At 40.8% G+C, this 13,222-nt stretch overlaps 1 protein-coding gene across 6 annotated transcripts in view; it reads right to left on the bottom strand.

Annotated features, from left to right (window-relative positions):
• KL (klotho) overlaps positions 1 to 13,222 on the bottom strand; it is a gene marked incomplete at its 5' end in the record, with an annotated part of 84,945 nt that overhangs the window by 46,402 nt on the left and 25,321 nt on the right. For 5 of the 6 annotated variants that reach the window (XR_013824899.1, XR_013824900.1, XR_013824901.1 and 2 more), the window contains 3 exons: positions 2,914 to 4,015; positions 9,639 to 9,907; positions 10,662 to 11,172. Coding sequence is in view for 1 of the 6 variants with exons in the window: in XM_079903301.1 (XP_079759427.1) it covers positions 2,049 to 2,386; positions 2,914 to 4,015; positions 9,639 to 9,907; positions 10,662 to 11,172 (2,220 nt within the window). Of the gene's footprint in view, positions 1 to 368; positions 2,387 to 2,913; positions 4,016 to 9,638; positions 9,908 to 10,661; positions 11,173 to 13,222 lie in introns of those variants that run through there. The other variant, XM_079903301.1, reaches the window with a different exon arrangement.

Genomic DNA, 13,222 nt, shown 5'->3' with positions numbered 1-13,222 from the left:
GTTTAATCAACCCAAAAGAACAAAATAATTAAGAAATTTATCTAGTTATTTGGTGATGTAAGAAAAAGTTTCAGGCAGATTTATTACAATTCTTTATCAAGGGACAGAACTGCTTCTCTCCACACTCAAGGAAATTAAATGCTGTAGCAAGAAAATTATTTTTAAATAAAATCCATTATTTAACGGTAATTAACAATAAGAAACTAGTCCAACAAATAGGAATCATTAAATAAATTGTGATAAATTCATACAGTGGAATTACTCTACAGCTATCAAAAATCATGCCTTTGAAGACTGACAAAGGAAATGCACACAATGAAAATTAATAAAGACACATAACTATTTACAATATGATCTGACTCTATGTAAAATAAAATACATACGCTATGTTAATAGTGGCTACCTCAAGGTGGTGAAATTACAGGTTATTTTTTTCTTTATATACAGTTTCTGTGTTTTTAAGTTTTTTACAATGAGCATATATTACTATTATAATCAGAAAAATATATACATAAAATAAACTATTATTCTCTAGTTTGCAATTTTAACAATAAGTCTAATTTTTAAGAGTACCACCAAAAGCTTATCTTTCATGGAAAAAAATCGTACCACCTCTAAAGATGATACATGATACAGTACAGTTTTTTTTTTATTCACTAGAACCCTGTGTCAGCAAGATTAGTTATGCCAGACATGATATTCATTTATCTTGCCTGATATAATTTTGGCTTATCTATAAAACAAACATTAGGATAATCCCCAACTCCAGTGCAACAGACTTCCCTGTCTGAAAATCAGCAAGACTTATTTAAGGGGCTTTAAAGGATAAGATCTAATTAGCCCTTTCTAAAAATCCATAGCATGTTTCTGTATAAAAGTTCGAAGCAAAACTCATTCAAAGCTAGCTCCACAGAAGTAGCAGCAAAAATATAAAATGGACCTCAGCAATTACAGAAACAAATCTTCCAGCGTTATTAGACCAAATGCTTTTGAACCTACTAAGAATTTTTAAGACTCAATTCAAAGAAATTTTGGCATATTCTAAAGAACAGAAAGTGGAGTCACTCCTCATAAAATAAGTTATTATTTCGTTCTTATTCTCTCAGAAAAGGTCACCTCATTCATTCCAAGGTCTGCTCTAAACAAAAGAGTTTATAATAAAATTAATCACAATGTTGCTCATAACAAGTACTTTTTCCTCCTTTCCTCCCCCTCCAGCCACTGCAGTATAATGCATTTCACAGTCGGTTTATGCTTCTCTAAGGGCCTAATATTGCATAATTCATGCATATTTTTCTGCACACATTTAGTGAAAGTCCATGTGTGCAGGCCCTCGACAGGGACACAAAGCCCTCAAGGACCTGGGGTTTAGAGAGTGCCTCGAAATATAAAAAAATATATTTTATACTTACATAAAATATAAAGTTCTGTCATTTGTTCTGCTAAGCCTATCATTAACCAGATATGTAAATTAATATAACAGTATTTGATAGAAACACTGCTTTAAAAGGAACATTCCAGCCGAGGGCCCTTTGTCATCTGTTCTATATTTTGCCATCTTCTTTTTCAAGGGAAACTTGGCTCAGCAGAGACCGTTAGGCATATCATGGCAGTTAAGATATGGTTACTTGGGACTTAACTTTTGATTCCAATACTTGCAATATGACTTCAAGATAAACACTGCATATAGCAATGGGCACAGACAAAAAATATTCTTAATTTTGTCATTCAATTTCTGTAAAAATGTTACAGAATGGTTCCCATTTCTCATGCTTCTGTTATAGAATGTGCTGCAGAAATGACAGCCCCTGTCAGTATTTTTTTAACACCCCCCTGCCAAAAAGAACAAATCCAGGCACTATTCACATTATTCAATATTTTACAATCACTTATGCTCATTTCAAAAGCTCTGTCAAATGCTACAAAAAGGTCTTCTAGAAGTCAGATATATAAAATCTACAGTTTCACAACACTGAGAAGTACAAATGGTTAACAGCTGCTGTGTGTGTACAATTATTTCAAATAAATGAATGAGAAAAATATCAAGACTATTTGTAACTTCTTCTGCCTCTCTTAGAGTAGTAAAAAATAAGAGAAAGAGAAATAATAAAAGCAAAAAATAGAAAAGCTATGAAAGCCAGTAAAGACTTTCGGGTATGAAAAAAGCTGCACTCTGTACACAGGGTGAATTCTTCTGGACAAAATCTTCCCAGGGTTTTGGGACCTGGGAAGCCATTGTTGTCAATAATTTTCCTGTAATGTTTCATGGATGGTTTGGGCTCAAACTGATTTGCAGCATAACGATACAGGCCAAACTTCGGAGCTGTGTGATCATTAAATGAATAAGCAAAGTATCCACAAAGATTGATACCATCCAATACATAGGCTAGAAAAACAAAAGGACAGGAGAAAAGTTATGAAAATATTTTGCACACAACACTTTGCTTTTACATAGCCCTGGCATATCAGCAAAAATGTCAATACCATTTAATAAAGCTTCAGATTTAATTAGATTTAATCAGAAAAGGCTTCTTATATCCGAAGACAAAGAGGTAAATACATTTAACATAGTAGGCTTTACATAATTAAGCCTACTAGGATGCACCTGGGTTAAATCTTTAAGTACGTGAAGCAGTCAAGACTGCTGTGAAGCCATCTTATATGGAGAACAAGATAGTCCAGGGTTTATTCCACCCAGAGTAGGTGCGAGGGATATTCCATCTTCCTCTTTTAGCCAAACTCCTTTATCCCTGGGGAAAATACTAGCTAGCACTTGGACTTTTTCAGTGTGTCAAGGAATAGATAGCACTTTCTCTGCAGGTGATAGTGTGTGTATGTTTGAGAGTTTCTATCAGGTATCAGGCTCTCAGGTGACTTAACCCTCAAGAGACCGCTGTTTCGGGGGCTCCTTACCTTTCAGAGCTTCGTTTATGTAATTCTTCATGTAATACACCCTCAGATTGTCTTCGGCTGCGTGCGGATCATCGTCGATGCCGTTGGAGATTATATACATGGGGACGTCTCCGTACTTGGACTTCAGCCAATTCAGTACCTTGCGTAACCCCCAGGGCACCACGGCCACCTGACTTGGGGAGTTGAGCCAGGTGATGTCAGTCATTTCTTGCACCGCCAGGTAATCATTATATTTTACTGGATCTTCTTTTTCCCAGTCTACAAGGATGGTGGTGTAATGGCTTAAAGCCAAAAAGTCAAAGGAACCCCGGATTAGCTTTTTTTCCTCGTCAGTGAAATAAGGCAGGAGGAAATTGTTCCTCTGGTTCAGCCAGTCCCTCATCACGCGTGGATAATCCCCGGAGCCGAAAATGGGCTCGGCCAGCCAGCCAATGTCAAATTGCAAAACCCGCTCGGCCACTTCTTGGTCTTTTGGGGAGAGAGGGCAGGCCGGTTCTATCCAATCCGCCTGCAGGGCTATGGATATTCTACCCTTCTGAGAGCGCCTAAACTTCTCATCGTACACGCGCCAGGCCAACGCGTGGGCCTTCAGGAGGTGGTGCCCCGCGATATACGTCATGTTCCGCGTGGACGGCTCGTTCATCGTGATCCAGAACTTGACGTGGTGGCCGAGGTCTCGAAAGCACAGGCTGGCGTACTCTGCAAAAGCCAGGGCGGTATGAGGGTTCTCCCAGGCGCCGTGCCGGGCCAGGGGTGGCGGCAGCCCCTGGTGCGGGGCCGCGGGGCGCCACAGGGCCACCACCGGCGTGATGTTGGCGCGCACGAGCTCACTGGCCATGCAGCGATAGTAGCGCAGGACCGTGCGGTTGACCTGGGACTGGTTCCCCAGCGGCAGGATCAGCGCCCAGTCCAGGGAAAAGTGGAAATGCGACACGTGCATTTCCCGGAGTAAGGCGATCTGGGGCCGGATGGCGGCGAAGTCAACGCAGTAGGATTTCCTCTTCTTGGTCACAACCCCGTCCACCTTAATAAGCCTTTTACTGTGGTGGACATCCCACAGGTAAACGTTGGGGTCGGTAAACTGAGACAGAGTGGTGTCCACCTGGCAGGAGGAGAGTAACCGTTAGCCTCACCTGGACGGTCCTGGAAAGTCGTTCAACGCAGTTCTTTTGACAAAACCAGCCAGCGAAATAGGTAAAATCAGAAACCTTTCTAGCTGAATTTTTAAACTATTTTTTCATAAAGAGGAAGTTCTTGGAGAAGAAAATATTTCCCTTTGATGGGTGCACATTTGTTTTTCCCATAGTTCTCTGTAACTCTGGAACTGTTACTTTAATGTTAAAAAAATCTGAATTTTTGGGGTCACTTCAGATGACAAACATTAATAATCCTCACACGCCTCTGGTCTGCGTTAAGCAAGCAGAATATTTTGGACGTTTTTCTTTTAGTGTAAGAAATCACTAATGATACGAGGCTTTCAAATTTAAAAAAAACTAGACAAAAAAATGATAAAGCTTAAAACCTGAGTGAGAGTCAGAAAATGAAACGATATTTAAGATTAAATTGCGCTTCTTAAAATCACGTTCTAAATGGAGGTTTGCTCTAGGTGAAGGACGTGGAAAATAAGCATAACGGTTGCCTTTTATTGGCATTAGAGTCCGTAACAGAATTTAGCAAACTCATTCTGACTGATGGTAGAAAGTGATAGAGAATGTGGAAAACAATTCTGTCATCCACCCATAATGGGATATTTTAACATACCTTTTTAAAAATTTCTAAATTATTTTTCTGTGACGATCATGACAATAATGGTTCTCAATCTCTGATTTACAAGCCTTCAAAATGAAAACATGTATTTAGGAAAGTGGACAAATTGCAAAATCAAAATCACAAAATCCTTCCTCCACATGCCAACCATGGCAGGAATGGAAACTGAAAGTTCATCCCAAGGACTCGCCACCAAAGCCAGTTTTCTCCTCAGAAATAATCCTGTTAGAATTGGTTCCTCAGTTTGACCCTCTATATAAAAGCTGGGGTCAAACTCTGGTTTTGAATCTCTAGCAGAGGTTTCCTTGCACTTTTCAGGCCTGTTGCAAATGAGCTTCTGTTTCTCTAGAGGGGTCAGTGCTGTGCTTATAAAGGAAAGTAATAAAATACAGCGTGTCAGAGGGAAATTGCTTTTTCTGGAGAATTGTCCCTTGTAGATCACCCACACATGCATTTCCTCTAATGCTGTGGGAATGCTGTCAGAAGTATTTTTCCACTGTGATGCACCCACAAATCATGTTTCCTCAGCTTTGCAAGAGAAAATATTTGTATACTCTTTGGAAGTGAAAGTGTTCATAGCTTGAAGGAATTATTTGGATTATTTTTAGAGCTTGAGTTGACAAAATTCGTAACTTTTCTATCATAATTGTTCCAGAACAACAGCTTTTATTCAGTCCATCTGAAAACAAACATGAGAGACTAGGGTATAATTTCTATTTATACCCTATTTCTTAAAAATACAGGACATTTATAAATGGGTGTTTAGGCAAAATTCTATATAATCTCCACTGATGTACTGACTTATTTCTTAATAAAAAAAAAAAGAAAAAGTTGAACCTTTCAGAAGGTTATAATATAGGTATTCAGTATATTACGGAAGAAATGTTTCCCTAACAGTGGCCAATGTTAAAAAAGCTCTACGTCCCCAGTACATAGCAGGTTTTGTATTTATGAGCTATGAGCATTAGTGGTTATGGGAAAACAAACCTCTTGGCTGGGAAATTAGGCCCAAGGACAGTGACAATCCATGTGAACAAGCCTAAGATCAGACTTCAGACAGGTGGTGTTAATGAGATGTTATTTTTAAAGCTTTTCAGGTGAAATGCATGCCTCATTCATACTGGGAGTTTGAAACACTAGCCAGGAGTGAAAAGATAAATTTCAATGGTTTGAGATTCACTTATATGTAGAGAATGGACTTGAGGACACCGGGAGGGGGAAGGGTAAGCTGGGACGAAGTGAGAGAGTGGCATGGACATATATACACTACCAAACGTAAAATAGATAGCTAGTGGGAAGCAGCCGCATAGCACAGGGAGATCAGCTCGGTGCTTTGTGACCACCTAGAGGGGTGGGATAGGGAGGGAGGGAGGGAGACACAAGAGGGAGGAGATATGGGAACATATGTATATGTATAGCTGATTCACTTTGTTATAAAGCAGAAACTAACACACCATTGTAAAGCAATTATACTCCAATAAAGATGTTTAAAAAAAAAAAAAAGTATTGCCAGCTAAAAACACCATGATGGGTCTTGCTGTTTTTCTTACCAGCCTGTGTATTTGAACGGAGGTAGGCACCTAAGTGTATTTGTCTCACTATTCCCTGGTCTGAGCATAGTGGTAGGTACTTAATAAATATCGATTGAACGACAAAAAAAATAAAATAAAAATGAAATTCACTTCTAATGCATTAAAAGTATAGAGACCTGCTTGTAAATTAAAACTTACCCATACACTCATCAGAACTGTCCTAACAAAAAACTTGTTTTTACTTTGTCAGGAAGTTATTAGCTTGGGAAGAGAGCCGCCACAGTAGTACAAACGCTCCAGGTGAAAAGCAGAAAGAATAAAAGAGCAGTTGCAGCCTTTTCCCACTAGAGAGCTTCTAGAGGAGCTGCGGTCCGCAGAGGGTCTGTGTCTGGCTGGGTCAGCAGGGAGCGGGCCAGGCGGCTCGGCTAGGTGAAGGTAGCAGGGGCCCTGCGCTGTGCAGCCCGAGGGCAAAGCTCCAGGGCTGATGGGTGGCTGGCATTAAATCAAAGTCTAAACAACTGCCTCTAGGGAGCAGAAAAAGGAATTCTCTCCCTATCTCCCTACGTCTTCGCTGCCTGCCGTACTTGTCGCCTCTGATCAGAGTTGTTCTTCTCTCTGGAAGAAGTAAGATGTACTCTTAAAACATTCTCACCACTGACCAGTTCCCAAGGCAGACACAGTCCCTGGATGGGAACAAAGCAGGAGTGAAAGGGCTCCCCACAAATGTCCCCACTGCTCCCTGAGTTCATACCATCTGCACAGAAACGCTGGCGGAGCCTTCTCTCCTCAAAAGACAAAGCTGGGAATTACCAGCCCTGGCTGGGCTGCTGTCAGAGATGGGACAGAGCACAAGCCCTCAGTGACTAGGGTCCCAGGGTCCAGCAAGAAGCAGGCTCAGAAGAAGGTCAAGAGGTAGAAAAAGGACCAGGGACCAACCAGGATGCACTAGGAAGTGGCCTTCCCCGCTTCCTTCCTTCCTCCTTCCCTCCTCCATCACTAGCACCACCTCTGCCGCTTCAGATCCTACTTGAACCCCCACTGTGGATCCCACTGCAGGAGAAATTAGGATGAGGAGGTTCCAAATAGCAGTGGGCTGAGGGAGAAGGGGAGATGGAGGAGGGAGGAAAACCCGGAGCCAGGAAGACAAGCTACTGGGCTCAGATATCCTTGCAAACACAGCGTTCCTTGGATGCTTTTCTTTTTTTTTAACATCTTTATTGGAGTATAATTGCTTTACAATGGCGTGTTAGTTTCTGCTGCATCACAAAGTGAATCAGCTATACATACACATATATCCCCATATCCCCTCCCTCTTGCATCTCCCTCCCACCCTCCCTATCCCACCCCTCTAGGTGGTCACAAAGCACCGAGCTGATCTCCCTGTGCTATGCGGCTGCTTCCCACTAGCTATCTATTTTACATTTGGTAGTGTATATATGTCCATGCCACTCTCTCACTTCGTCCCAGCTTACCCTTCCCACTCCCTGTGTCCTCATTGGATGCCTTTTAAATGTAAGGAAGGGACTGAAGTTGAGACTGTCCCTAAAACTAACTGGAGGTCTGAATAAGATGTAAGAATAATACAACTCGGCAAAAAAAGTATTAAGGATGGTGGTGATTTAAAAAAAATTTTTTCTTAATTATTTATTTGGTTGCATGGGATCTTAGTTGTGGCAGGTGAACTCTTAGTTGTGGCATGCATGTGGGATCTAGTTCCCTGACCAGGGATCGAACCTGGGCCCCCTGGGAGCATGGAGTCTTAACCACTGCACCACCAGGTGTTGATTTATTCTCCCATAAATCAAAGATTTCAATTTCATATTTACCAAAACAACAGCAACCCATTTCAACTAGAAGGCCTTCCCTCAGATCCAAGCGTTCTTCCAAACACCTCTTTCGAACTGAAAGGTAACAGAATATGCCGTCCCCAAATATGACTGTAGAAGTTCAGGGCATGCCACCTCAAAAATGCCCCTTCAGTATATTGATTATTTTGAGCTGCAGGTACTTGAAAAATAGCAAATGCAAGGGAAAGGCTTTCTCTGAACTCCTCTTATCTGCCTAGAGACAGATCCTCCAAAAGGAACTCAAAAGGATTGTCATAAATCCCTTTGTGGGAGTTTCACCAAGCACGGAAGATTTATCACAGGAGAGGATATTCAAAGCCAACATCACATGCAGGCAAACTTTGTCACAAACTATCATAGCTCCCATCTATTCTTTTAAGGGCCCATTCATCTTTCCTAAAAAGCATTTACTTTTCCCCTTTTCCTATTAAGATGGTATTTAAGCCTGAACTCTAAGCCACCTTGGGGAGTTATTCATTTTTCTCAGAGCGTCTCCCATGTATACATGAGGTAAACATACTAATAAACTTCTGTTTGTTCTTCTCATGTTAATCTATCTCTTATTACAGGGGTCTCAGTTAAGAACTCAGAAGGGTAGAGGAAAAGTTATTTTTCCTCCCCAGCAGAACCAGTGAATTGGCTAGAAGCACCCACCATGCTAAACCCTTTGCTTGTCTGTGGATACCAAACTTTGTCTCCGTCTTGGTCTCTATTTGCACACACAGACTCTGTTCAGCAACACCTCCACTCCCTCCCCACCCTGCTCACTTACCACCATGCTCTGTTCACACTGTCAAACTATTTGCGACCCATCATTTTCCCTCAATAGACTCCTTTGAAAGCAGGGGTCGTATCTTACTCATCTTAGTGTGTACTCCCCTCAACCAGGTCCCCTCCCCCCAGCAATTAACACTAAGCATCCAAAAAGTGCTCGCTAAAGTATTCAATCCAACTCTAGAAAACAGATTCTTTTAAAGTTGGAAAAATTAAAAATAATATTGAGGGCTAACTACACAGCAGATGCTCAATAAATATTGGTTGACCATTTTGAAGAACTTCATTACCACTGCAATTCAAAAACTGTTGCTAGAAATGGCATTCCGATCAGTGAATCATACAGCAAGTGTTTTTCTTTCTGGAGCTATTTCCACAAGCTTGGGGGTTCCACAGTTATGCCTCAGGAGGGCTCTGCCTAATGCTCCTGCTTCAATCTCAGCAGCTCCACCAAGATCTCAGATAATGTGGAATTCTGTTTTATATCTTGTTTATGGAAGAACAACTACTTTAAAAGGGGTTGAAAACCATGGTATTAAAAGAGACTGTTTTATCTTTCACTATCCTATCAGATCTTAAAGATGGATATATTTTTAATCTGTTCCCCTTGGAGCTGATTTAAAGTGCAAGATGAAGCTAGGAAGATTTTTGGAGAGAAGAGTGCAGCGTGCCTTTAACGTGCTCACTAAGGAACCGTGTTTGGCCTGAGGAATGGACAATGTGCCATGACAACCTAATAAGGAAGTACTACTTACTAGTGATAGGGCTTGGTGAGACTGCGGATTGGTTTTGTCAGCTGACTTACTTGAACGTAGTTGTCAACAATTCCCCAAGCAAAGTCACAGGGAAATGTCCCTTCTAGGGGTTGATTTTCAGGTAAAGGAGGGAAGCCATTTTTCTCTATCAGCTTCTGGTAGAACAAGGCTGAAGACTTCGGCAACAACTTCTTATCCTGGCTTAGAAAGTCGACGTAGAAGAGTCCACGTCTGATGCTGTAGCCTCTGTGCCACTCGAAGCCATCCATGAGGGACCACGCGGTGTACCCGATGACATCCACCCCGTCCAGCCTGATGGCTGCAAAGGAAAGAGGACAAGAGCAACATGACCCTGTGATGGGCACTCGTCTCATGATTCAAGAGCATTTGAGGATTTTACTACTTCAGTAAGTATAATGCTTATTGTTTGGTAAACTGATGACCCTTCTCACTGATGAAAGGCTCTAAGAGAACCTAGATAACTCTACAAATATTACTAAATGTCTTCACAGATAGGCTTATCTCCAATATGTTTTTATCTGAATTTCCCTTATTTCTAGTGGGTGCCCTTTGGGCCAAGATATCTTGTTCTACTTTCTATCCTAAGCACCTATCTTTGTGCCTGATGCAATAAATGAATTAAGTCTTCAAAGGCATGGACTACTTACTCTTTTCTTCAGAAAATACTGATATTCCTTTTTTTCTTTAATAAAAAGTGTTTTATTCAGTACAAGCAATCTGAACTGAAAAATGTGTACAGAGATCTAGATATCTTGGGATTTACTTAATCTTTAATATAATCTAAAAAATCTAGAGTAGTAACTCTGAAAGTCTAGTAATTTTAAACATTATAACCCAGTTTCTCATTTATGAAACGAGTTTAAAAAATTAATTCAAGTTCCTCAAGGTCCCAAATGAGAAAGGTGTTACATAAATGCATTCCTACTATTGCCAAAATGAATTTCTACATTCTGATTAAAAACTATAAATTCACACAGTTTATTAAGATCATCTTAAAGGTTGTTTTTCCAGTGGATTCTGGCAGAAAATTAGGATTTTATCCACAATCCTACCTTTTAAGGTTTCCATTATGAATTTTTTGAGGTAATACATATATTTGGCATCATCTCTCTTGGTGGTCCCTGAAACAAACCAGCCATTTTCCACAATAAATATTTGAGGGTGGTTATACTCAAGGTCGATCCAGGAAAGGAGTTGCCTCAGGCTGGGAGATTCCAACTGACGGAACTTCATCTGAGGGTCCAACAGTTGAAAACTCAAGGTTGGTCCAAAGGAAAGAGCAAAAAAGTCGGCTGTTCCCTTGATGAACTTTTTCTCAGATTCAGTAAAATCAGGCAGAAGAGATGAAAGGTTATTCTTCATGCTCTCAGGATAGTCCCCATCAATAAATACGGGTTTGGCAAACCAGCCTAGGACAAAGTCAAGAGATTTCTGACATTCTTTGATGCTATGTTCAGTCATCCTTCGAGGACTGATCCAGTGGGAGCTCAGGGCAATGGACACCTGGCCTCCCTGAGTGGGGCGGAAAGAAGTATTGTAGAGATGCCAGATCTTGGCGTGAGCCTATAAAGAGAAAAACCACGGTGAATTTATCTCTGATTGTGAGCAGAAATACAACATGTATTTGAATCCCCATTTCTAGTTGTATCTGTTTCTCATCAAGTCTAACCTAATGACTAACCCCACAATGTAAAAGTCACCTGGAACCAATAAATAATTCCAGAGGTAAGTCAGCCCACAGTGAGCTGCAACCATAACTGGAATCACTTCCACTGGTTTTCAGCAGCCAGTGGAGAAACGTGAATTTCTTGTGTTGACGATGTAGTTATTATTCATACTTTGAAAAGTTAATGAAATAAGAATTTGTTATAATATCTTACTACTTAAATGACTTTGGATTATGTAGTTTTTAATTAATAGCCTTCGCGAAAAGAGTCAATCCCGCATCTGTGATTACACCAGGAATTTCTAAATAGGATTATATTTTTTTATCCTAAGAGACCGGGAGTTTTCAAGTCGACTTAAATTGCTGGAGTCAATTTAATATTTTGTATTCATGTCTCATAACAAAAATTCTAACACATGTTCTCACAATCTTTGTTCTTCTCTAAGAAGAATCAGCGCGGTAAAGAACCAACTCCGACATCTAATCTTGGCCCACCACCCAGTACTCTGGGACATGGCTGGCTTCCTGCCGACCCCCGCAGGGTACAAGATACAAGCCAAGAGCAAAAACACCTAAATGCAGCTTTGAAGAGATCAGATGTCCACAGTGAATCAGCAACTCAGCTGGGTGTTTCCTACAGCAATGAAATGGGCTTTGCTTCCATTAAATCAACTTCAGACTCCCATAAAATCTTGCTGACTTCTGATATCTTATTTTCATTTGTCTCCTTTCTATTTACAAAGAATAGTGTTTTTTTCCTCCCTTACTTGAATTAGGTTTTTCTTTACTTTTGAATTCCTGATTTACTCCCCCTGTTTTTCTCCAAATGCAAGAGCTGTTTATCAGCCTTTTGCTCTCCTAATATATTCTCTTGGAAAATTCCATTCTAATTCTCTGTTTGACTCACATTCTCCCAATGATCATGCCAGTTTTCATTCCACTCCCTGGGCCTGAAGAAGCTCTTGCACTCATATGCCAAACTTCCTCTTCCTTGTTCCTTAATATTCTGCTCTCAGTTCATTTCAGTGCAGGTGTCCAAGAATGGCCTCATCACCATTCTTATGAGTTCAGCCAGATATTTCAGTGGAATCAAATAGTGCATGTCTTTCATTTTTAGTTTCTTAGTAAACATCTACTAGGTTTCATTTCACGGAATGTGTTTTTTCATGACCTAAAGCAGCTATCTATATGCTAGGAAGGAAATGGAGAATACAATATTGATCATAAGAATAGTGGCCTTTGCCCATGTGATTCAAGAAACTGAGGCTTGATTGTGCTATGCTGCTGGATTTGTGATGTACCCCACCCTTCTCTATCTTCCTCACCTTCACCACCCTATCTCTCTCTTCCCCACTGACAAGAAATTTCACCAGTTAACAGTTAAACAGAAAAGAAAAGGGGAAATCCACGCTGTAGCACTCACGATGTTAGCCTAGAGGACTTCGCTAATTTGGCTGATTTGAAGCCCGTGGATAGTCATGGCCTAACCCTAACAGACATACCTCTACAGGACAAGCACTAAGAGGGGGGAGTCAGGAGGCCAGGGAGAAGTGGCAGCAACCAAGAACTTCCTGATATGGGTCAGTTTTGCAGGTAGCTGAAGTCAGAGCCATACAGTAGAACTGTCTACAATCACAGACCACTCTTCTAACCTTGAGTACTTTGACATGGCTCAGAGGAGGTCTGGCAAGGAAACGAATGACCCTGGCTATAGGGAAGTGCACACGTGGCGTTTGATATCAGATAAAATTCCTGCTCCATCACTTTTTTGTGTGCCTTTGACCACATAACTTAACCAGGGCAGGTAAAACTAACTTTCCTCTGTCTCTCACAGGGCTGTAATAAGGATTAAATGAGATACTTTACACAAAACACCTAACAGAGTTTCCACATGGTAGGGTCTCCATGAATGCTTATTCCTTCTCTCCCTAAAGGATCAACAGAACA

This window comes from Stenella coeruleoalba (assembly GCF_951394435.1).
Source record: "Stenella coeruleoalba genome assembly, chromosome: 18".
Taxonomy (NCBI): Eukaryota; Metazoa; Chordata; class Mammalia; order Artiodactyla; family Delphinidae; genus Stenella; species Stenella coeruleoalba.
The sequence above is the reverse complement of the archived record's forward strand: the minus strand, read 5'-3'. Positions and strand labels throughout refer to the sequence as shown.